The 25,946-nt window shown below is 51.2% G+C and overlaps 1 protein-coding gene across 1 annotated transcript in view; it reads right to left on the bottom strand.

The window, feature by feature from the left end:
* Positions 1-959: 959 nt before the first annotated feature.
* NOL4L (nucleolar protein 4 like) overlaps positions 960-25,946 on the bottom strand; it is an 89,928-nt gene continuing 64,941 nt past the window's right edge. Inside the window, exons 6-11 of the mRNA XM_065414528.1 lie at positions 8,906-9,174; positions 6,528-6,713; positions 6,245-6,436; positions 5,652-5,774; positions 4,668-4,869; positions 960-1,159 (exon numbers count right to left, since the gene is read on the bottom strand). Coding sequence (XP_065270600.1) covers positions 960-1,159; positions 4,668-4,869; positions 5,652-5,774; positions 6,245-6,436; positions 6,528-6,713; positions 8,906-9,174 — 1,172 coding nt within the window. The remainder of the gene's footprint in view (positions 1,160-4,667; positions 4,870-5,651; positions 5,775-6,244; positions 6,437-6,527; positions 6,714-8,905; positions 9,175-25,946) is intronic.

Below are 25,946 nucleotides of genomic sequence, written 5' to 3'. Positions count from 1 at the left end.
TGGATGCACATCATAGTCATGCACATTATGGGTGAACTGTTCAGAATCCTGGTGAGTCCTGGAAAAAGCCCACAATGAAGTGTGAGGTAGAAATGAAAGGTGAATGCATGACAGTGGTTCTCAGATATTTCCTGTTTTGCTCTGCACTGAGCTAAATGAGTGTGAGAGGTCCTTCCAGTTGGAGGTCTGCTGAGCTTGCTGAGTCTCTGCAGGAGATATTGGACCCCATTGCTGCTGCTACAGGACTGCTTAGAGGTCTAACAAGACACTCTTTCCTCATTGTTCAGCTTCTGCCTAAGCTTGCTGGAGGCCGAGCAGCCTAGGAGTTCTAGGGGTAGATGGCAAACTTGCATCCTGTGCAAAGGGGTCTCTCCCAGGAGAAGCAGGTGTAGCTGCTCAGCCATTAGTAGTGTAGTGATATGGAATGTGTTATTTCACAGGAATAAATTCCTTCTGATCAGACGGACACAAAACTGGCAATCTGTACAAACTCAAAAGAATCCATTTTCAGAAAAATAAATTACTAAGGGGAGAGGAGGGTCCATTTCTCAATAAATATGCAATTCTGCTCACCTAAGACCTTGAAAGGTAATTATCTGGGGATGGGATTCTAACGTTGGGGTCCACAAAGGTTATTCTAAATACATCTGCAGCCCCAAGCCTCCCCAGGCTCCCTTCCACCCTAAAAAAATCCCACACCCATCCAAGCTGTAGGTTTGGCTTCTTCTGCTCAGCTAGGCGCACCTGTGTTGAGAGAGTCAAAAATGTGTCCTTGTGCCCCAAGTCCCAGGTGCTCGGAGTGTGAAAGAAAACAGTTCTAGGGTTCCACCTTTAAAAACTAAATGTACCAGCTATTGGGTGGGAGGACGATGGTTAGTCCTGAGCAGGATACCAGTGGGAGCCTGTTTCCAAAGGGTGTAAATTGTCTTCTGCCACAGGAGCTACACAGACACCAGGAGTCAGTTCTGCTGTAAAATGAGGTTTTCCAGTTCATCTGCAGACCGAAGAAGAAAAGCCGCTGACTCTCGGTAGCCGGCAATCAATTGCCGCACTGCACTGATCTCTGTGGGGCTGAGCTGAGCAGCTGGCATCCCCCTGCTGGTGCTGTTAGAAGGGGCTGTACTTGAGGCCCCACCTTTCATGCTGAGATCAGTAGGACCTGCAATTGAAAAGTAAGAGGGAGGTTCAGGAAAAGACACTGGCACAGTTGCTGCCCCAAAGTGGCACATACAATTCCAACAGCACCTGCTGTTTTGATTCACAGCCCCTTGTACAACACTCGACATACATCATGTAAGATGCAGTCTTGAGCCCTACAGAACAGACTGTCAAGTTGTAGGCACCTTCCAACTGCTGCTCTGTCCCCCTCATCAAAGAGTGTGTGTCTAGGTGTATTTTGTAAACATACTGTATGAACAGTCAGACTAACCCTCTGCTCTGCGAGGAGTTAGATCAGGCACAAGTCAGACACATCTGTTTTAACACTGTAATAAAACAGGCAAGTAGGGAGGGGTTTTGCACCTATAGTAAAAAAATATATTCACTGCAGTTTGTCACGGGCTAGAATCGCAATGAAGCACTTGGGAGCTTGGCTGAACTAGCACAAAATTTAAAGGGTCAATCAACTGAGAGCAAATATTGTACCTACAGTTGTTCCAACTGACTCCTCAGAGTACTGAAACCTAAGGATTAGGGGAAACAATGTTCTCGGTTTCTGGTTCTTCCCTGCATTTGACAGCATGTGGCATGGAGTGGTTTCACTGTTTCTGTTGATGGTCAGTTGCGTAATTTTCATGCTCCTGGCATAGGTTTTGGAACTAGGAGTGCTGGGGGTGCTGCCACACCCCCACCTTGAAGTGGTTTCCATCAAATACAGGGTTTAGTTTGGTTCAATGGCTCTCAACACCCCCACTATACAAATTGTTCCAGCACCCCTGGTTCTAGCAGGGGCTCCCAAGCATGTTCTGCAAGAGGGTGTTTCCCAGTGCCAGCAGCACATAGGTGTGACAGAAATGGGAGGAGAGGTAGCCTTGAGCATGTTCTCTTTGGCCCATCCAAAAACCTCTTCAACACATAATGTGCAGCACAATTCTGGCAGTGGGGAAGGGGGGTGGATACTGGAGAGCTGATCTAGGGAGGGAGGGAGGAGGCTGGATGTAATGAGAGAAGGAAATGGAAGAATTGACGCTAACTCTGTGATTGTGAGTCTGAGGGCTGTTAGGAGAAGTTGGGCTTTTCGCTGTGTTGGGACGCGCAGGAAGAGAGAGCAGAGACGGGGAAGCTGTGAGTGTAGGCAGGGGCAGATTGAAAGCCATCAGCACAATGAAAATAAGGGACACTCCGGGAGCAGGTGAGGTCACCCAGAAGGGAGAGTATGTGGGGGTAACAGGAAGAGGAAAGGGTCCCCAAAGAGGCAACACTACAGCAGGAGTAGAACAAGCAGTGGACAGTCAGGGGAGCTCCAAGGAGCAGAGGCTTGAGGAGAAGTAGGCAGTCAGACAGCAGCGGTCCTGGAGGAGTCTGGAAAGATGACCATTAGCACTGGGGAAGGGAGTGGGGTTAGCAGCTTGAGGGGAGTTTTAGTGGAGAGGGGGAAAGCAACAGGCACCTGAGAGGGGAGCTGCGCTGGGAGCAGAAAGCGTGCTAAAGAGGAGGAAGGAAATGGGGTAAGAGGGAAGTGGGTCGGCCGGGGAAAAGGCCTGCTTCTGTGCAGAGTGATTGGTAAGAGAGACATGGAGCTGCAGCACAAACTCAGGGGCGGAGGGGATAGAATGGTGCGGACTTCATTCAAACAGGTGAAAAAAGGGACATGGATGAGGGAAGAGGGAAGGAATTATGAGAGGATCTGGCAGGAGCTCTCTTGGCTTTAAAGGAGTTGGCAAGAGCCTGGGCAGAGGTCTAAGTGGAGAGAAGCAGGATTTCAGCTTTGTGCTTCCTGCGCATGCCTGGAATAGGCAGGCCCTGGTTGGTCAATTTGGGGGTAAGGTGTAATGAGAACAGCTGTGTGGCTGGGCAGCGCCTCAAGGAACTGCACAGTGGACACTGCCACCTGTAGAGGAAGGCAGTGGAAGCTAAGGAATCCTGCTTCCCTCCTGCACTGGGCGGCCAGGAGTGCCTGGGCTAGTCTAGAAAGACAGTGTAACATCCTCTACTCTAGCTGCAAGGATTAGGTCTCAGCAGCTGGAGACTAGGGTGGGATCTTTACTCAGGGTTAAGAGGCATTAGGAAGAGATGATAACAGTTAATCCCAGACAGGCATCTTTCAGGACTCCGGAAATCACATCCTTTCAAATCCTTACTCCAGGCAGCTAGGGAGGGGCGGGGGGCGAGACCCCAGGAAAGGCACTGGGGCATGGAGCAAACAGGAGCGAGGGGCCCAATGGCAAAGATTGCTGAGGGGAATGTCTCAGGGAGGAAAGAAGTCTTGTGCTATTGGTTGCATGCTAATGGAGATGGACAGGGTCACTCGCATATACAGTTCTCAAGGGGTTCTTAGAAGAACCCAGATAGATCCAGAAGCAAAAGCTCTGTTCCTCTCTGCACACTACTCCTGGCCAGGCTCTCCAATCAGGGTTTCCAGGCATGCACCTGGGTGAGGCTGTGGAAGCGGGTCATTGCCTGACAGGTTTGGCTAGAGGGGCTCCAGCCACTACTGCTCAGGAGTGGCACAAGAACAATCCCAAGAGGCTACTGCCGAGATGCGTGAGACCTGACACAAGATCACCTGATTCCATGCTTTACAGAGGCTTCTGGTCAGGGTGTGTCTATGCCAGACAGGGCTGGCCCTCGGTGTGGTCCTGTGGTCAGGTGCTGCCCCAGCCTGGACTGATCATTTTGTTTACTGGATGTTTCACTGTCACCTTATTAAATCTAACTGATCAGGCTTGTTCTCTCCCTCTCCTCAGGTTCTTTCTTTCCCCACACCTTGCAACGCAGACCTCCCAGCCAGCGCTCCCTTTCACTGCTGCTCTCTTTGCCTGGCCTCCTCCATGCTGACACTCCTGCCAGCAAGAGGGTTATTATTTATTATCTTGTAGATTGTGACAGCGCCCACAGCATGCTCAGTGCTTTCCTAACTCACGGGAAACTGACACGACCCCTGGCCCAAAGAGCGTCCTATTAAAAGGCACATGAAGGGTGGGGGCAGGGTTGTCTCATACCAGCAAAGGCAATCAGGGTAGTGACAGGTGCCCGCCTTGGTTAATTATTAATAGGTGGTACCTGTGGTGTGTGTGTGTTTTTTTTTTTTTTTTTTTTATTTAAACTAAATTCCCTTCCCCCATAGTTCAGCCCTTGTCTTTCTCCTGTGCTGCCGTCCAGCCTTAGGCAGCTAGTTTGCTATGGGAGTAAGGGGTCCTCGGGAGCAATTTAGTGGTGGGGAGAGGGTGGCTCTGCAGACCAGAGGAAGGGGGCTGGGGTGAGCCGCTTGGAAAGCAGGAGCAGCCTCAGCCTCCCCTCAGTCAGCCAGAGTTGGAGGCATGGCCTAGCAAAGCATCATCTTTCCAGCTGCAGAGCAGGGAGAGCAGTTAGGGCCCACAAGCCCCCTGCTTGTATTCTATAGCACCCTCGTCTCAGGGATTCTTCAGACCCCATTTGAATGGAGACAGAGGGATAGAGGAGACCCAATTCTGTGTCACTCTCAAGTGCTGTGCCTCCTCCCTTCTTACCGTTACTGTGGTTCCCTGTTTGCAGTGAAGTGGGTGGCTGCAGGCTGCCTCCAAGCGTCCCATAGCCACGGTAACTGTAGTTCAAGCTTCCGTTGATGTAGACCGGATCCTGGGAGTAAGACGAAGCTGGCAGTGAATAGGAGGAGTGCGTGATGGCTGTGGAATCTCTGGAGTGCTGCTTATCCAAGGCGATCGGCTCATCCTACAGCAAGGAAAGCAAACCGATTTATTCCAGTGAGGAGACTTTCCTGCCCTTCACTTCCAAGAAAAGTGGACTGTGCTACACTCTGATTGCCTGGAATGACCTCTTGGGCCAGCCCACACCGGCATCCTGGCATCCCAGCCAATCAGAGCATAGAAAGAGCAAGGATGGCTTCAAACCTAGTTACATATACGTGACGCTCCCATGTTCCACAGCTTTCCCAGAAAATTGTGAGGAAGGTGTTTAAATATACATAGCCAAAGCATCCCTGACCCTCTCCCCCTGGGCAGAGCAGGCATGCCGAGCTGCTACTCTCTCCTTGTGTTAGGAATGAACTACTGCTCACACGTCCTAGTCAATTAAAGGAAGCATCCCTCACCCACCTCCTGCACAACAGTCCCTCCAGAAAGGAAATGTCCCTCTGCTGCTGGTTTGCTTGTCCCTGTCCTCACCTCTCTCTTCAGTCTGGGCTCTCTGAGCCTCCCCTGCACATACTCACTACCATATCCATTGTTTCTTCCTGTTCTCCAGACTGTCTACCCCCTGTCACATGTGCTCTGCCTACGATCTCCCTCTACAACAAACATGCACAGCCTGGTCTTTCCCTTTCTAGGCAAACTGTAAGCAGACCAAACTTGCACGGCTTGAAGCAGGTATTGTGCCCATCCTCAGTAAGCAAGATCTCTGCTGACCTGGTCTGTCAATTCTGGCTCATCTTCTGCCCCGACTGGGGACAGAGCAGATGAAATTGTGCCTAGCATGCACAATTACAGGGATTGTACCTGGGATGTCTGATATATCTCCAGTCGCATTCTCTTGGCTGCTTTCCGTGTTTCACTCTCGCATGCAGCTGCAAGGATATTTTCTGCCATGGCTGAGGTCAGATGTGGTGGGGTGGGTCTGGTCTGTGGAGACATACAACCAGGTAGGTCATCTTTTGGGAAACATGGACACTGATGGAAACAATCATTTCATTTGTCTTGACCATTCAGAATGTGCACTGTACATTTGCCAGGAGCATGGCAAGAGCACAGCATACTCTCAAGCTCTTAAAAGTTAATATTTAAAATCAAAATATTTAAGGCCTCAACTTTTTAACCCTCCAGTGCTTGCATCTGTTTCTCCATCCACCAGTGTCAGTGTCTCTCTGCCTTGCACACCCTTCGGGTGGCAGAGAACATGTAGTGACATTTCAAAAAAATTAGCATTGGAAGCAGGGGCACAGACAGTATCCAGAATGGATTGTGATCTGGTCCCTCTCTTCCACACGTCTGGAAGGAGGACAAGTCTGCAGGCACGAGGGAGGCCTTTTGAGCAGGAGGAATGTGAGGAAGGTAGAGCAACAAGGGCACGGAAGGCAGGGGAAGCAGCTCACCATCTCCATGCCGTTCTTCTTCATACGGCGGCAGGATTTGAGGTAAGTGCGAATGCGTTTGCGAGCTCTCTCCTGGAACTCAGGGAACTGTCGGCTGCAGGACTCGATGATCGCCTGGATTTTCTCTTTGGGCTGCTTGGAGATGGGAACCATTCGGTCCAGATTCTCATCCACAAAAAGGCGCACAAACATCTGCAAAGAGAATGGAGAGTGGTTGGGGAGATGAGACACAGCAAAGGCTTGGGACTGCTGGACCCACTCTGCCCATGCCTGTTACTCTTACATTGAAGGCCTTTAATCGCTCTGGATCCATCCCCTCTGAGTCATTTATCTTATCGTTATCTTCGTGGTCGTCATGGTCGTCGTCATCTTCATCTGCTGTGGGCGCTCTGCCAACGGTCAGGTCCTCCGGACAGCCACTGACCTCGGTCTTGATGGAGTCATAACTGCCAGAACTGTATGGAGGGGACTGAGAGAGAACAGGGGGAGTCATGAGCACCCAGATCTCAACTCACCCTCCAGTCTCTGCCGATGGCCAGGGGCCTGATTTCAAACAGGAAAAGGAACGGGGGAAGCAGAAGCCCTTTGTCTTTGCCAGTTAGCTTTGGCAGCTCTGTCTGAAAGAGAGCTTTCTCCCTGACCACATAGCTGATCCTGCTATGAAGTCATATCCTTTATGACATCTCAGTTTGCTGCCCTGGAAATGATGGAGCTGTCACAGATTCAGCATTCGGGTCATTGCACTGCAGGATCACACAAGAGGAGCAGATGGGCCAGGAGAGAAAATTAGCAAAAGAGAAACTCTGGCAAACTGTGATAAATAAGAGCATCAGAAGTTGGAAGCAGCAAAGAGGCCAAGTCCCATGGAGCCACTCCCTCTTAGATGGAGTTTGTTTAAAGGGTGTGTGGGGTCCTTCCATTACAATCCGTGATGAATTACACTGGGGCCAACAGTACAGGGATATGTCCTCTAGAAAAACCTGCGATTGGGTTGTGAGATCTCTCCTCTTGCTCCTGTCAGGGAGAGGAATGGCATACGGGAGCCCTGTGGCTAAAGTCAGGGATTAGGACTCTGCAGCCCTAGATTCAATTCTCACCCTGCTACAGATGTTGCCTAGGTGATTTTGGCCAGGTCACTTAGAGCCAGATTTTCCAAGGTCCCGAGGTGCTTAAAGATGAAGATTGCACCACATCCCATTTTCAAAATGGCCGAAGGAGATTAGGCACCTCTCCCCCATTTACATTTTCAAAGGACTGAAGGAGCAGTGGCACCTGGCCGGCTTTTGGGCCTTTTGAAAATCCCGCAGAGCCACTGTCTGCATCTTTAAGCACCTAAATACTCTGTCAATCTGGTCCTTTGTGTCTCCAGCCTAGTTTCTCATCTGTAAAATGGGGATAATTGAGAGGCGCTCCCTTCATCACCGTAGTGCAGCTAGAGCAGGCCAAAGTCCGGAACACAAACCAGGAAAGATTCATGCAATCTGTCCTAGCCCACAGCTCTGTCAAGATTGGTGGATGCTCTGGCCTTGTTACTTCAGTCATGGGCAGAGGAGCTGTCGGGGACAAGGTTTACGCATGTGTGCACCAGGTGCCGTCTTCTGAAAGTTTTGTCACTGTTTTGCAATTTATAGAGACTGATGGTGTAACACACGTGCGCACACACACACAGAGCTTCACTATGTTCACAGTAACACTCAGCCAGTTACTCCCGGGAGTGCTAACAGCCCCACTTGGGAACCTGTTCCTACAACAGCAGAGATTCACTTACTCCACCAGGCGGTGTGCACAATGTGCACTCTGCCACCCAAACTTAGTTTTAAGAAGCTGGTTTCTGTGAGAAGGGGGTTGCTGAGGCATTACAGGTGGCGGATCCATGGTTCTGCAGCAAGATTGGGAAATCCACCATAGCAGAGACAGCATCTGCTGAGACCTCCTGGGAAGACGCTATACTCACGCTCACTGTTGGCTTCGCATCTGTTATGGCGAGGGTGTGTTGGGAGAGGAGGCTGGGGGAATGACTTTCACAGGGAATGCCTAAGGGGAATTTCTTCCGTGAAACTGAACTGAAAGAGCTGGGGCTGAGATGAAAGGGAGGGAGATGCTTCTGTCTCGATTGAGGAGTGTTAAAAGCCCATTACACAGTAATGTCTTTATAGGCAATGAGAAAATAAACCTGCTCAGCAGCAGGGTCTTTGTGGAGCTGGCTGGGGGCAGGGCTATGGCTGCATGCCATGGGCCCTGGTTTCCTGGTATAATACTTCCTCTCTCCTTACCTCTGGTAACCACATTGGCTCTAGTTGGGCCTTGTTTTTACCAACAGCAAGAGCCCCAAGCCTGGAGCAAGGCCAGACACAGCTGCTCTCTAGCAGTTCCTCAGAACGAGCAGAGCACTGCTAGACAGCTTTCCCCTTCCCTCCCTAGAAGGGAATGCATTCAGCTCCCTGAGCAGACTCCACCCCTCCCAACCAGCCCCCAGGCTGAGCCCTGCTCTCTCAGCTCCATGGATAGGAGCAAAGTCCTGTGCTGCCCTCGGACATCTCGTGTGCAGTTGCCTCCATTTTACTATCAGGCTGTGGCAGGCTGTAAATGAGACCGTGCATTTTGCCCCTGCTTATGCGGTCTGTGCACCCCCCGAAGCCCCCCAGTGTTGGCCAGACCAACCTCGGCTGTAGTCTTTGCTGTGTACTTCACCCGGCTCCGCAGCCCGTCAGCACAGCTGTCTGACTGGTAGGAAGGAGTGACATGGGCAGGCGGGAGCTTGTCACACAGGTTGATGGGCTGGTCCTCGGCTGAAGCAGTGAAGTCCATGGGGGCAGCAGTTCCATTCCCGTTCATTTCTGGGAAGGTGCTGTCTCCCTGCGTGCTGCTGGAGGTGGAGGGGTTCAGGGTGGAGGAGCCGTTCCCACTGCAGCTCTCTGATGAGGAATCATCTGCAATGAGGGGGACACATTATCTCAAATCCCTGAGGCCCCTTCCCTTAAAGCACCCATCAGCCCTAGACCCCTTGGGCACCTGCAGCTTCTGTGCCCTCTCAAAGGGCAGAGGTGGCATCCTGCTCAGAACCTGCGTGGGCTCCGGCTATTTTCCAGACAACCAGTGGGCTGAGAGAGAAATGAATTGTTTATGGCCCTTAGCTCTGCTGAACCTGGGTTCCCAGAATCCCATGTGCTCCATGGGCCTGGTTTGCACACCAGACAGTGTGGGCACTGCTAGGAACAGATACTCATAAAACATAGGCCTACGCTCCAGGCCATTACACATAGGCATGATCACCCTGCTGCATGACGGATGGCAGCTTACGGGATCAGAACAGTCCTGTTCCTGGGAGGCAGCTTGACCGTGTCAAGTCCAGCCGTTTACAAAGCCCCTTGCCGCTGGGGGCTCTCCTGCTGAACAATCCCAGAAGTGAAAGAATAGCAGACATCTTCCCTTCCCTCCCACACCCCCATGGGAAGGGTAGTCCTTTCCCTTACTCACTCCACTGAAGTCAATGGGAGTTTTGCTTGCAGGGGACTGTGGAATTTCCATTTTACCAACGCGGTAGGAAAGGGGCCCCTCCTCTCCCTGTGCTTGCTCTCTGGTTTTAGGCTATTTGAGAAGTGATGTGCTCACCCATCTCATCCCCCCGCCAAGCTTCCCAGGTACTGCCCACTGCAGAGAGATTTCAGAGTCAGTAATGACCCAAGAGGACAGACCTCACTGGGCCTTTTGGCAGAAATGCACATTAGCGCAGAATGGAAGAAGCTTTATGGGACCCAGGGGAGCCTGTCGCTAAAAACGCAGGCACCCATCCCATCCCAGGGACTTCTCGCATATGTCCTGTTGTAGCAATGGCTTCTGCAGACACAACTCCTACCTGTTCCTCTGCACGAACCACACAGATGTATGGACACAGACTGACTGACCCCCCCCTCTCTCCTGGTTACCATCCCTCTTCTATCTGTCTCTATCGCTGTGGTATCGGAGCACCTGAATGCAGACTCCAGCTCTGTGCGTCGCAAAGAAACGCCATCCATTCGTCCTCCATGCACAATCCAACTCGCTTCCCACTGCAGCTCCCGCCCACTTCTCCCAGAGCTCCCTCCAATTCACAGTGGCAGCTCACTCCCTTTACCTTCTCTCCTCGGCTCGCTGACACATACTGTCTTTCCCTGCACCTTCGTTATACAGACCAGCCAGCTTCCCATGGCACAGGCACCGACACCGACACCCTGCCTTCTACCCTGTGCCTGTATAGTTCTCTCCCAGCTTCCCTGCATGCTTTCTTATGCATGTCTCTGCTTCCAGCCACAGTGCCTGCACATGCTTCCCAGTCTCCTCCCTATGCACACGCCTCTGCATATCGTGGACACAAGCTACTCCTTTATCACGTACCCCCTTCCTTTCATGGACATGGACTGTGTCTTACACTTACACACACACGCCTTCACTCCTCCGCCTCATTTACACACACATCTCCACAGCTCCCCACACCATCGGTATGTGGCATTAGTGCTGCTCTTGAAAACAGTTTGATCTTGCGCAGAAATAGCTTTCCTCTCCTGCGCACACCTCCTAGGCAAAGCAGCAGGAAGAGCCTGGCTCTAGAACGCCCAGGAGCCAGTCTCCTGGGTCAGATGTCACATTTTTAAACTCCGCTCTGTCTATTTCCCCTTCCCTTCCCCGCTGCAGTAAATCCTTGATTTCATTAGGTGCTGCTCGGAGAGGGACGGGAGCTGCTTCCTGTGTAATTGTGAGCTGTGCTTCAAACAAAGAAGCTTCACTGACTGACAAGCAGATGGCGGTCCCTGGCTTCCTGTTCCCTGTATCCTCGCTCATGCAGCAGGACAAGAGGGGTCAGACTGCAAGAGAACAAACATATGGGATTCTAGCGCATGTGCAGTGAGTCCAAAGGTGTGTGTGAAAGGAGGGGGGAAGGAAGGTGTTCTAGCTGCTGCTATCAGTCTCCGTCCTGTCCCTCTCCTCCTCCCCCCCCCCCCTTGGCTCTACAGGGAAACTTTAATGAGTGAACTTTCCTGTGACCCCTGTGGAGGCTGCAGCAGCAAGGACTTTGTATCCCTTAGAATAAACAGACTCAAGTACAATTAGGCATCTGAATGAAGCGCAAGGCGCCAAGCCGGACTTGGACTCACAGCAATGTAGGGCTGGAAGGGACCTCGAGAAGTCATCTCATCCAGACCCCTGCACTGAGGCAGGACCAAGTAAACCTACACCACTGGCTTTCAACCTTTCCAGACCCCTGTACCCCTTTCCAGAGACTGATTTGTCTTGTTTTTAAGCGAGGGCTGCGCGACTTGCTTCCAAAATCAGACATAAAAATATAAAAGGGTCACAGCGCACTAGTATTGAAAAAGTGCTGACTTTCTCCCTGTTACCATGTCATTATAAAATAAATCAACTGGAATATAAATACTGTATTTACATTTCAGTGTATAGTATATAGAGCCATATAAACAAGTCATTGTATGAAATTTTAGTTTGTTCTGACTTCGCTGGTGCTTTTTCTGTAGCCTGTTGTAAAACTAGGCAAATATTTAGATGAGGTGATGTACCCCCTGGAAGACCCCTGCGTACCCCCGGGGCTGCATGTACCCTGGGTTGAGAACCACTGACCTAGACCATCCCTGACGTGTGTGTCCAGACTGCCCTTCTGCTGGTACCAGCTATGAAACCCTTTACTTACTTGGGCACCAACTTCTAAACTGTTCCCTTCTTTTTTCCTCCTCCTCCCAAAACTGCCTGGTTTGTACCAGCCACCAGACTCTCGCCCCTGCCCTTCCCGTCACACAGTTGTTCTGATCCACTTATTTGTCTGAGCGATGACCAGAGCTGACCTAATCCTCAGTGTGGTATTTAAGTTCCACTGTGTGGCTCCCTCCTGCATGGGCTGCAGTCCTAGGGTTGCTGTTACTGAAACAGGGGCACAATTGAGCTGGAATATGTGGAATGCCGGGCTGTGTCCAGACAGGACTGGGAGCTAATGGGTGGGATTTGGCTGAGGAATGTGTCCAAGGCAGGAGAAGCTGGTGCACCACTGGAGCACAGATACGGGTGGAAGAGTGTGCTTCCCCGGAGCATCCTCTACCCGTGTCTGTGTGCCCCTTGCCTGGGCATCTATGTATGCTCGTATGTGCACTGTGCTTCAGTATGAGTTCTCTGTGGTCTGTTCATGTTGTGCATCTGCATGTGCTCAGTCCAATGTACTCCTTGCTAGTGAATGTTCATACTCCATGTAGGTATGCTTCCTGGGCCAGTGTGTTAAAGCTGCCCGTCTGCACGCATAGCGTGCCCTTGGCCAGTGTGTTAAAGCTGTCCGTCTGCACCAATAGCGTGCCCTGGGCCAGTGTGTTAAAGCTGTTTGCACGAGTAGCGTGCCCTGGGCCAGTGTGTTAAAGCTGTTTGCACGCGTAGCGTGCCCTGGGCCAGTGTGTTAAAGCTGTCCGTCTGCACGCATAGCGTGCCCTGGGCCAGTGTGTTAAAGCTGTTTGCACGAGTAGCGTACCCTGGGCCAGTGTGTTAAAGCTGCCTGTCTGCACGCATAGCGTGCCCTGGGCCAGTGTGTTAAAGCTGCCCGTCTGCACGCGTAGCGTGCCCTGGGCCAGTGTGTTAAAGCTGTTTGCACGAGTAGCGTGCACTGGGCCAGTGTGTTAAAGCTGTTTGCACGCGTAGCGTGCCCTGGGCCAGTGTGTTAAAGCTGTCCGTCTGCACGCATAGCGTGCCCTGGGCCAGTGTGTTAAAGCTGTTTGCACGAGTAGCGTACCCTGGGCCAGTGTGTTAAAGCTGCCCGTCTGCACGCATAGCGTGCCCTGGGCCAGTGTGTTAAAGCTGCCCGTCTGCACGCGTAGCGTGCCCTGGGCCAGTGTGTTAAAGCTGTTTGCACGCGTAGCGTGCCCTGGGCCAGTGTGTTAAAGCTGTCCGTCTGCACGCATAGCGTGCCCTGGGCCAGTGTGTTAAAGCTGCCTGTCTGCACGTGTAGCGTGCCCTGGGCCAGTGTGTTAAAGCTGTTTGCACGAGTAGCGTGCCCTGGGCCTGTGTGTTAAAGCTGTTTGCACGAGTAGCGTGCCCTGGGCCTGTGTGTTAAAGCTGTTTGCATGAGTAGCGTGCCCTGGGCCAGTGTGTTAAAGCTGTCCGTCTGCACCAATAGCGTGCCCTGGGCCAGTGTGTTAAAGCTGTCCGTCTGCACGCATAGCATGCCCTGGGCCTGTGTGGATGTTGTGGGGCAGAAGCCCCTTGTTTATTCAGCCACGGCCATGAGGCAGTAGCGCAGAAATCAGGCGGGTTGCTCTTGGGGAGCTGGGAAGGGCTGGGGATCTCTCCCCTCCTCTGCCTGGCTGACAGTTTGAGACCTGGCCCTTCCCCTGCTCTGCTTCTTCCCTGCTAGACAGGGCTCCCAGAGGGAGGCTGTGGCCTTATCCAGTGATGCCTCTCAGAAGGATTAAGAAGAATTATTCTGTGCGCAGAGGCACGAGCCGCACGACAGGCCCTGCTGTAAGCCTGGGCATCGCCACAGCAACAGAGCTGCTCCTCTCAGGGTGGCCAATCACAGACCTCCCTCTAGGCCAATGGGAGAAAATCTCAGCTGCCTTGGGACCTCTCCTCGCTGATCTTTTTCTCCCTAGCTTAGAGGCAGCCCCTCACCCCAGGCTGCAGCTGGAGCTGGAGTGTAGCACGCTTGCTGGCTGTGCTCAACCTACCTGCCCTCCTTCGTGCAGCGACCAGGCCTAGCTGAGAGCTCACGCTCTCTGCACCATGACTGCACAACTGGCCAAAAGCACAGACCCAACCGTTGCTACTTGCATTGGGGTGGAGAAGGCCTAGTTTCCAGGATCTCTGCTACCTACAAACCCCACAGCACTTAGGGTGGTAGTTAGCATTATTCTGGCCGAGGAATAATTTGAGAACGTGTTACAAAGGTGTCAAAACTCGTACTGAGGCAGATGCATTGCAGCCTTGCTCCTTGCGTGCAGGTATCCACGCCAGCCTCCATCCCAAGGCTGGAATTACCCCTGCTGATGGTCAACCTTCCATGAATGCCCAGTGTCCCCCCATGAGCCCACAATTCCCATCCATGTCAAAACCCACCAGAACCTCCACTGCCCAGCTACTCAAACACCTATCCACCTCAGCACGGCATTCCCACTGCTGTCTAAGGATAAGGTCTAAGAGGCCATCTCTAGGTCAGCTGTCCACACCAAGTACCCTCCACCTTCCCCAGGGTCTTGCACTTGCTTTTGCACACCATTTCAGGCATGCAGAAGACGCACACTAGCTGAAGATTAAATTTATATCCAACTCTGGTATCACAATCTTGGGTTTGTTACGGACAAAAAATATGAAGGACATTCCAGAAAACGTATCAACCTGTACAGATGTAATAAAATCCAATGGCAGACTGAAACAAATGCCCAGTAGCTACTGCAGGGAGAACGTATTTGATTTCAATCTAGAATGAATGAAAGTACTTACCAAAGAAATCTGCAAACAAATTAGCCACAGTTTATACATTTTTATAGGCTGTGCTGCTCACAGCACCTCTCTATATTAACAGAGTGTCCAATTCATTCACTTCACCAATCCAGACACAAGATACTCGAAGGAAGTTATGGAGAAGCTGTTTCAAATACAGATAGAGATGTCTTTGGATCAGGATAAGGAGAGCTTTAGCAAACTTGTGAATGCAGAACTTCACTCAAATCCTGGCTTCCTTCTGCTCAGGACCTACACGCGAGGTTATCGCAATAATTCTCACCAACACAGGGGTCAGTCAGCAAGCCTGACTTGCCTTGCACTGTGACTGGACAAAACACAGAGCAGGGAGTCCCTCAGGCCTGCGTGAGGCAGATGGAGATCTTGTGACCAAAAGCCAGGGGCTCTGCTGGCAGGGCCGAGGTCTCCCTCCCAGGTACAAGCGGAGGCTTCTCTAACCAGAGCACGAATGATAACAGCACCAGGACTCCCTGGGCTAGAGCACATTGAACACACAGGTTTCGCCAGTGCCAGCCCATCAAGCTCTCGCCACGACGCTGTCCTCAGAGCAGCACAGCAGGACTGAGCATCGGTGAAACGTAAGTAGCTGTACAAAGACTGAGCTGCCCCACGGCAAGGGGGTCGAGGTACCATTTAGCCTTTTTTCCTGCTCATAAACCAATCCCAATTTTGTTATTTGTAACCATTTGCCAGATCATTTGGCTGGGGAAATTCCAGCCCTGTGGGGTGTTTATGAGTTCTTTGCGTCAACCAAGCTATTTTGTGTTGCGATTGGTCGCCTTGTTCACATGGGCCTGTTGCTGCTCTCTGGCTGGATGACCAATCTTTTTTAAACAGGAGAATAGCTAGTAGTGAGGGATGCGCTGCCAGTTTGAATTCTCAGACAAATAATTGTTAGTGTTAAAAAGTGTGAAACTTTGGGGATTTGTGCACGTTTCCACAAACAGTTGGCGAGCGCCCGAACACACACAAACACCAAACAGTACAACTCTGTGAACAGCAGGGGAGCAAAACCCAGGCTATGCAGCCATGAATATATTAATTATCCCAACAGCACGAGCCTCATGAGCTCTCTGCTCTCGGCTGGAGTTTGGCTAAGTGAGAAGCCCCTCTAATGAGGATAATTGGAAGCCCCCATGCACCCCGAAGCCCTAATTGAGGCAGATGGAACTGTAAAAACAATGTAACTTTTAACTGTTCTCATCTTTCATTCAGAAAACAAAATATTTAAATTTCACATGTAATCTTTGGCAGCTGGGATTCCGCTGGCAGAAGTTCTGATGCTGAGAGACACTGAAACCCGTGAACTGGAATGTAACAGGTCCAGGTTGGCAATGCAGGCCTGAAACAAGACTGAAAATCGACAGGGTCTTATGAATCCAGGCTTGTGCAGGAAACCAGCCTGACCACCAGCCACATTTGCACAGGCCTTGTTTTAACGTGCTGTAGGCAGGAGCATTGTTCTGATTGCATACATGCTTGGCTGCAAAGTCAAAGCTCCCTCCGCCATAATTATGAGCATCCAAGGGAGCACTGTGTGGCTTTTGGAGCGAGGAAGCTGACAGCAGCATCTCCAATCTCTCTTCAGCTTCACCAATCCTAGGAAAGGGTCAAGGGAGGGACAGGCAAATGGCTCGTGGCTCTTCAGGAAGGCTCGAGTGGGGGGATCAGTCATTTACTAAATACATTAATCAGGGCTCAGCATTTTCATTTGGAGGAGGCGCCTGGATTATCCTTGATTTCTGTGACGCTGGATTTGCAGAGATCAGGAAGGGAAGGGGAGATTTCCAACACCTGCTCCCTGTGCGGTTTTATGGCCGGGAAGTGGTTGGGTTTAACGTCTATTTTAACGTAGGGCAATGTGCTGCCGTCCAAAGAGGGAATTACAGATGAATGGGGCAAATTGTTCCTCCGCCTGTCACATCTCCAGCATGGAGACAAAACCCTCTTTTGACTCAGAAAACAGTGAGCTTATGTAAAGGCCAGCAGCCCACGGGAACCTCCCAGCAATACAACAGCACTACTCAGTCACAGTTCTGTGACAGCCCACCAATCACCACCCAGAACTTTGAAGGACTCTAGAATAATTGACCAATTGCTGTGCAGGACTTTCAAGGGCTCTGCCATCCTCCACCAGTCAACACGCAGGACTTCCGATGGCTTCGTGATTATCTACCAGAATTAGAAGCAGTTTGGGTCAGTACCACCAGCTCCTGCTCTCATGGGATCACACATGATCCTGTGATATAATAACCCAACTGCCCATCTGGAGTCTCCGTGTTGAGGCCATTGCCTCTGACACAGATTCTCCCCTTCACCAGAAAAGGAAACACACAGGTTCCACATTGAAATGTCACCAGCACAGTTCAAAACTTTACATCTAGCTTTAAAACGACTGTCAAAACTGTTCAAAGCATCCCACCGACGTTTCACTGTAACAACAGCCGGGAAGATGAAAAGTGCCATAAATTATTCACTCACAAAAGAAATGAGAAGGGGGAGGAGGGGAAAGAGGAGAGGCTGCAAAGGAGAGAGACTCAATACAAATTAGAGAGACAGAGTGAGAATAGGGGGCCTCATGCAGGGCCATTGCTGGGAGGGAGACCAACATTAATTAAAGGCAAATGAGCAGCCTTGAAGGACTCCTCCTCACCCAATGACCAGGAACCTGTGAACTCCAGAGGAGGGGCCAACCAGTGTCAATCTGCTTCGTTCCAGCCCCAGCTCCCACTAACAGGCAGGGACAAACACCCATTACCAGGAAGCCCATCTTCTCTAGTGCCTGCCTGGCTGATTTCTTTTGAGATGCTTAAAAAAAATGTTCATGGGAGCAGAGCAAGTGAGGCTGGTGAAGGCGTTCTATTTCCTGTCTTTTTTCATTAATGCAAACCTCGTGATACCCAGACAAAGTGTCCATCCTCCACCCCCTGTGACTGTATTCTGTCAGTGTCTTCACTGAGCCAGACATCTGGTAATGCTGGACACAATGTGTGTCTACTGACAAGGGAGTGCTGTTTGCTCTCTCCTGTATTGTGTAGGAAAGGTGTCTCCTCGTGCTATCTCCCAGCCCATCTTCTCCCTCTCCCCCCCACTGCCAGCGTTATGGCATGAGGCGAACTTTGCTGTACAGACAGAGGGAGGGGCTGGCTAGAGCACAGCTCAGGGTCTGTGAGGGATGGAAGTTTTCCCGTTTGCCTACGGGAGCCAAAGCCCAGAAGCCAACACAGCAGAACAGCAGCATCTCGACAAGCAGTCTCCTTGGCCTGGCCTTCCTCTTCCTACTGCGATGGCCTGTGCCATCCCCTCACGCGCCATATTGTGGCCCTCCCAGCACTATGCTTCCCTCGCCACCGTGCAGCCAAGTTTTGCCCTTAGGTCTTTTATTAAGAGAGATTTTCTCTTTCCTTTTCTAACAGGTTTTAGGCTTGGTTTGTTCTAAAAAAGAGTCTATGTTTGTGTCTGGGAAATGAGGGCAGGGCTCTAGGATGGGGAAGGGGTTAGGAACGGGAGACTGAGCCTTTCGTCTCTCCATTGCTGGCAAGCCGATTCAAACCCAGCCAATAGGGACCTAAGGCGGTTACTGTCTGAGAGCCAGTCAGTGCCGCCAGTCGTGGTGGGTCTAAGCACAGTTCCTAGTGGGCAGATGTACATCATCACAACTGACACCAGCTGCTCCCCTCATTGGCTGTCAATGGCTGAATGGGCTATGGAGACAGAGCTGCCCTCTTGACCCCACAGGTGGGTACTTCTTGGGTGAGGGGGAGTCATATAGGCTGGGTGGCATAGGAAAAACTCGCCAGGCTGGAGCCTGTGTTGTGGTTAAGTCGGGGACTTCTGTAGCTGGTGAATTCGGTCAATAAAACCCCAAATACCTAAACTAAACAGTAACAGGGAAAGGGGCAAAAATTGCCATCAATTAGCTGGCTTAATCTGCATCCCCGCTTAGGCACTGGGAGGGCAATTTAGGGCAAGCTCTGCTTGATTTACATGCAGAAAGAGTTACCTTCTGGCAGAAGACGGTTTTTAGTTAGAAGCAAAGGCAGGTACAAGCCAGGCAGGAAGGAAGGAAAGCCTGGACAGAGAGTGTGCACAGGCTAGCAAGGATGTTTCGGGAGCAGCTCTGGATTGCCCAAACCTGTAGCAGCAGCAAGAGAAAAGAGAAGCTGACCGAAGAGGTCTGTGACTGGTCTGGAAAGGGCCTAGGAAAGAGAACAGCTGCCCTGAGAGAACTCTAACAGGGTGGGCAGGATTTACTGATCCCTGCTGCAAGGGCTGTAGCTCTTCTACACTCATGACAGATCCAGGAGGGCTGGAAGGGCACAGAGGCAGGGAGCCTGAAGAGAGATGATGGGCCACTGGATGAAATCTGCAGGAAGCCAGCCAATGGCCCAAGGCAGTGCTCACTGGACTGTGATTTGAGAGGAAGCTCTTTGGTGGTTACCTGCATGGGAAATCAGATGTGTGTGCTTGGAGTGTCATGGAAATGCCAGTTTGGCTGTCAGTGCTCTATGGGTCAAATTCAGCCCTCAGTTACATCCCTGCCTGCAACCCCACTGAGTCCCTGGGGTTGCGCACGTGTGACTGAGAACAGAACTTGCCCCTTCTCTGGAGGGGAGCTGGGCCTTTAAGAGGAGCTCAGGCCCAGTCTCCACACCTGTGCCTGGGTTCGCTCCCCAGTCATGTGACTGAGAGGCAGGGGTGCTGGGAACTATAAAGTGCAGCCTCTCCAGTAAGTGGTGGGAGTGGCAGCAGTTTGCAGGTTGGGGGTGTTCACTCGAGTGAGCTTGGGAAGCAAAAGGCCTGGGAGAAGACAGGATAAAAAACTAGGAGGGGCGAATCCAGAGGAGGAAAAGGTCTGAAGCAAGGCCTGGTGTGGGTACAGGTCCTTGTTTAGGGGCCCAGGCCAGGCCTTGTGGAGAGGATGAGAGGCACCCTACCCCCTTCAGCCCTTTATCAACATGGGGGAGGCTGGGGCAGACCCTGTGAAGGGTGCAGGATTATGGAGCCCGGAGAGAACCCAGGAAGGAGGCATGCTGCCTGGGGGTGGTGAATGAATGTCACAAAGGCTCTGTGTCCATGGAGATGAAGATTGTGGGTGGCCAAGGATGCATTTTCATTCCTTACCCTGGAAGGGGAGGGCTCTTGCTTTGACTGGAGGGCCCAAAAGCACCACAATGACCACGGATGGACATTACAGCCTGGAAGGGAAATTGAGGAATGGACATGCCACTGGATGTGGTAAGTGACCCTGTTATAGCCCTATATGTATAAGCAGAAACATGTGCAGCACTCTGAGGGGCTGGGAGATAAGCTTTTGGCATGTCTGAGGGGAACACGTAGCATCATGCTGGAGGCTAGTACCAGGTGTGACCTGGGCACCTGAGAAGCCTGGAAGCTGGGGGCATAGCAATGCTGATAGCTAATGGTGAACTTGCTGCATGAATGTAAACCCCGGTTCCTGGTACGTGCTGAGCTCTCCTGAGAGCTCCTCTCCAAGTAGAACGTCTAGCAATACACTGCTTAGGAAGTCTAAAGCCTTGTGACACACCAAGGTACCCATGTGCCACAGCGCACAAACGGCACCAGAAAGGAGGTGGGTGTCTGGGGACGTCCTGTGTACTGCCTTCACCCCTCACCCAACCCACCGTGGTCCGTCCAAGAGATCTCTGTGATACCCCTCCCAGGCCCCACTGGAGGAGCATGTCCAAGGAATACCCCCAGTATCTGCCCCATAGCTGCCTCCTTAAAACATTCTCAAGGGAAATGCCTCCTTCCCTTGGCCTTGAGGAATATCTCCAGGGGACATCCCTGATAGGTTGTTTGGCATTAAGCAGGTTAAGCACGTCCTTCCTCTTAGGGCAGGCATTAGTGACAGATTCTGCAGTGGCCCTGCCCATCAAACACTGGATCAGTACCAAGGCAAGCCTTGGCTGAAAGGGGATCTGTCCCAGCACAGTGACACAGGAGAATGCTGGGCTGCCCACTCCCTGCGGTAGGGAAATGAGTCTGTACTCAAGGGCTGGTTTTCCTTACAGCCTGTTGTTGTTTTTTAAAAAGGGATGGGGGGATGAGTTAAGATCCCTTCTCCCTCCCCCATGCTTTGTGCTGAGAGCACCTGCAGCGTGATCCCTGACTAAGGTAGCTGAGTGGTGACAGCTCTTTATGTGGCAATGTCATGGATTGCAATGTATTATCCATTTTGGGGAGAACTCCTAGAAAACATGGTGGACCTTTGCTGTTCCGTACTAGCCCCAGAGAGATTATCAGGAACCAGTTAGCAAGTAAAAAAACACAATAAATACACATGATCCAGGGACCTGCTTCCCTAAATGCTTGGTATTTAGTCTGAATGATTTGTAATCTGTAATCTACTAGTAAATGCACCATAATGCAGTATGTAGAAATACAAGGTCCTAGTGCCATGATTCACTGCAGCATCTGGTATTACTGTCTTGCTGAGATGGGGAGAGACCAGCGCAATGGATAGATTTCACTGTACTTCTCTATGGTTGACACAGACGAGTTCTGCCAGATGGAGAAGGCCAGAACCAAAACTAGCAAGAAAACGGTTCACTCCTTGTAGTGAGGTAAAGCTCCCTGTAACCTCCTGGGACACTAGAAAGCCATGAGGCCCATTTGCCTAGCAAGTTTCTATAACTTGTGTTCTGTTGGACTGGATGATTGCACGGGATGCCTGGAGAGGAAAAGGCAAATGCTGCACTGTACACTGACACTGTACTGGGTGGGGCTACCATGATGATCTCTTCTTGTTCTCCACTATGCACATTGACCCCAGCAAATTAATTCCTTGAGGCTGTCCTGGAAAATGGCTCTCACAGTGGGTAGTAAAAAGTTCCCATTCATCTTTGCTCCGGCTTTGGGCATCCAGTCACTTCCTTTTGGGCAACTTAAGCTATGAGTAAGATTCGAGTTGGGCAGGGAATGGGCGAGAACCTCACATTTCCCATTGTGGGAGCAGCAGAGTAACACGCACAAGAAAACGGAAGGAGCTGGTTCTTGTTCCATTACTGTGCTGTAGAGATGCACAGTATCTGTGCAGTATCCCAGAGTCTGTGCACTGTGGGACCCCATGGCTCACTCTGTACTTTTCCGCAGTTAGCAGTGTCAATCCTATGTGAACACCACCTCTGCTGCTGATACAGTACCTCTGAAATTCTCCCAGACAGCGTCTTTTACTATCCCTCTTGGTACGTACCAAAGTCATTAGTGCTAATTGGGTCCCTTTGCTGTTTCAAAGGTTGACACACAGTTTGCAGCAGGATAATAGCAGGCCAAGGTTTCTGGGCACTGAGACTGAATAAGGTGGTTTTTGTCTGAGTCACTTATTGCTCCCTAAAGACTTAGCAGACACCTACACCCCAAGGCAAGACAAACTTGCCTGTTGCGCACCCTCCCATCACACACACTATCACACTCAGAACAGGTTGTCAAACCGATCGGGAGGTTCTGTATAGCATTTCCTTATCGGGCTCTTCAAATCATGAAACTTGGTGATTAGTCCTTAAAATAAAGTTTGAAATCTGTATCTTCAGTTCATGATCTCAGCAGTGGGTCCTCTGATTAGATGGTAACTGTGCATTACAACTTTCTTTTGTAAAAAGTCTTTCATAGAATGTGTATTACAAACACCTTTACAGCTAAACAATAGCAGGAGAGAGATTTTCAGACACAGAAGAGGAAGGCTAGGAGTGTTTTCTAATGAGATGTAGCGAAAAGATGAAATGTGCCTGTTCCCGTGGGCAGGAACTGCAGAGGAGAAGGTGCTCACACACCACTGGCATTGGGACTGTGGGAGCAACAGAGAGAAAACTGAAACAGACACAGCTCATGAGGCACAAACAAGGAGGGACTCTGCTCCATGTTGTGAGATACTTGAGGAGAGTGCTGGTACCTCTTTTCCTATTTGTCAAATGAAATATCTGACACCCCCCCTCCCTGCCAACTGCTCCAGCTGTGCATCCTGCCTATTACTGACCCAGCCAATGACTTGTTTCTTGTGCTTGCTGGAGTAATCCCAGGGCCAGAGTTTTGGAGCCATTATCAGGTCTTGAAAACAGCAGCCCTCACTATTCAATGCGAAGACCAAAGCACTCACTCTGGCTCCAACAAGGCCTGGCACTTAAATGCAAGGTGTGTTTACATTGTCCAGTTGCAATTCCTGCTGTAGTGGAGTGTTTGTTCAGGGAGTTGCCCCCTTCACCTGCTGGCCACTGAAATCCAGCCCAGGGCCCTTGTGACAGAAAGCTGTTAGCAGATGGCCTCGATCCAGTTCCTAGTGGACAGATGTCCATCACAAAACCCCTTACAAAAATGGGGACTAACTGGTGCCTTGTTGGTAGTCTCGGCAGAGAGGCTAAAAGACTGAATGGGCCTGGCCACCCACCCAGCCTGGGGGACGGAAAGGGGGCGTGACCCCTTCAGGTCAAGGTCAAGGTGTTTGGCAGGGTGCTTGCATTGCCACTCTCCGTACTGTCCCTGGACAAATAGACAAATTTGGGCAATTAAAAAAAAGAGCCATGTCCACTCTACAGCCGTAAGGAGACAGCCCCTTGACCCAGGACTCCAAGGAACTGGGCATGGTTTAAAAACTGTGGCTCATTAAATTCTCTCTCCCTTTAAGCCCCACTTGCCTCTCCATTTCCCCCACGCTCAGCAGCTGTTCTCCTGGACTATCCCTCCCACCATCGCATCTTCCTCACTTCTGGTTTGTCTCCTGTGCCTGAAGCATCATTTCATTCCTCCCCTCTCAGCCCTTCCCATCACACCCTCTGGCTGCTTCCGTCCTTGATGTTGCTGGCAACTGGACTGGCCAAGGCCTTCCATCCCAGTGGCACCAGTCCACATCCTAGAACTCACTCCAGCATGTGACATGGGCCATTGGTATTCACTGGAAATATGGAATCATCCCTAACTTAGTCAGTCCTATAAAATTCCATAGTATCGGCCAGTCTAATGGAGACCCCAATCATCTGGTTTCAATTAAAGTGTCCTCCACAGCCAGCATGCTTATTCTTTGGCTCTATCACCTCTGATCTGCTACTCCCGTATATTCCATTCCTCTCCTCCCCCTGACCCATATGAGAGAGCCCCTGAGCCATGTGCACAGACTCGACAGGGGAGAAGAAATCACATGTACAGTTTAAACTCAGCCCCTGAACCGAATGAAAGGAGCTACAGAAGAGAGGGTTTCTCTAGGCAGAAACCATAGGTGTGGAGCCCGATTGAAATGGAACACTTAATGTTTAATGAGTGATTATAAACCTTCTGTGCAGGGGCGGCTCTAGCTTTTTTGCTGCCCCAAGCACGGCAGGCAGGCTGCCTTCAGTGGCGTGCCTGCAGGAGGTCCGCCGGTCCCGCGGCTTCGGCGTACCCGCCACCGAATTGCCGCCAAATCCGCGGGACCGGCAGACCTCCCGCAGGCATGCCGCTGAAGGCTGCCTGACTGCCGCCCTTGCAGGGACCGGCAGGGCGCCCCCTGTGGCTTGCCGCCCCAGGCACGCGCTTGGAGTGCTGGTGCCTGGAGCCGCCGCTGCTTCTGTGCCAAAGAACTGCAGCCCTTCCTCCCCTTGCTCTATACTGACACCTGCACTATGACAGCCCCACAAAAATACATCCTCCAGGGTGTAGAGATTTGGGGGCTGTGCGTCCTTGAGAGAGGATACTCGCCCTTGGAGAGAGAAGTGTTGTTCCCATGATACTCACAGTTTCCAAAGTGGGGGAAGGGGAGCCAGAACTTTAGTCTCAGTGAAGAAATCTTAAGCTCCTGCCTAAAGCATTGTCCTTTTGCATACTGCAGCGTTGGGGAAAGGGATCCAAAGCATTTTATTCTAGAGCATTCATGAGTGACAGTGCTGCATCACAAACCATGGGCTGGGAAATGTTCTCTGTCACCAGAGCTGCAAAGTACAGTGGATGTAGAGAAATACCAGCCTAGAACCATAGCTGTGGCGGGTAGTACGTGCTGAAGAATAGAGTGCTAAGTGCAATAGATGATGGCACAGCCTGATGCCAAGCAGCCAAGCCCTTCTAAGCATCACTTCTGAGGCACTTGGGAAGTGACAACAAGCTGTGTTAACCTCAACGGGTCCTTCCACCGACCGTGCTGCAATTGGACTGCACAGCGCTTGGCGACGTATTCATAAGGAGAGGAGAAGTGCTAGACTGTCTGCTACCACTGACACCGGGACGCCCTGCAGAGCAGGCAAGTTTCACATCCTCACGCAGGCAGCGGTAAGACTACTGGCCAGGCGCTGCTATCTTTAAAAACAGCAGTTTCTCAAAACGGCAGCTTTGCAACATAAACCAAACTTGCCCCAGTGTATCTAAGTGGAGAAAGCACCAGGGCACCGACACTCTGCCTCTGGCCATGAGTGGCTAAAACCCACGCCAGGCAGATATGCTGGCACAAAAGCCCTTTCTTTCCTGCAATACAGGGTGGTTTTCCAGTCCCTCCTCTTAAAGCAACACTAACTTGATCTGAGTTGCCCCAAGATACATCCACTTCCTATCCGCTCTCAAACTGCCTCTGCACAGAGCCCTGTGGAGACAATGAGGGATTCAGACACTTGAGAACTGGGCAGAGTCAGTAGTTTGACTCTCATTCTAATACCATGGAGATGAACTTTGACCTGAACTCAGACTTCCACCCCTTATTTACTTTTTTAAAGCTAACATGTTTCACGGAGCTAGCACAACACCCCTCCTTTCCAGCCTGCCTCCTCCCACACATTCCATGCTGCTCAACTTTGACCTTTCTTAATTACCTGCACTGCCCAGGCAGATACCCCCACTTCTCCCCTGTGCAGCCCATTCTCACTGCTGAGTATCCAGCCTCTTCTTGGATCAAAACCACTCCGAAACGTGTAACTCAGCTGAGTGCTTCTGGCTGAGAAGCCCATATTCCAGGGCCTCACCATGCTCCCTTGTCCGTCCCTCTGCACCTCCTACATCTTAGAGTGAGCACTCTGTGGCAGATTAAATCAGTGCTCAGATCTTGTATGTGATGTAACTTCTGATTCTAGCCCTGCCAATGAGTTCAGCTCTAGGAACAAGTGTGTCCAGCGCATGTCACGGTGACTCCGTTGCCTCTTGTCGCAGGAAGAGTCTCTTATCTCATTATCTGGATTCATGAAAAACTTAGAACAACATTGCGGTGCCCCAAACCACAGAGCCCTTATCACAACCAGCACCTGCA

This window comes from Emys orbicularis, chromosome 12 (assembly GCF_028017835.1).
Source record: "Emys orbicularis isolate rEmyOrb1 chromosome 12, rEmyOrb1.hap1, whole genome shotgun sequence".
In the NCBI taxonomy this organism is placed as follows: domain Eukaryota; kingdom Metazoa; phylum Chordata; order Testudines; family Emydidae; genus Emys; species Emys orbicularis.
This window is presented reverse-complemented; position numbering and strand designations above follow the sequence as displayed.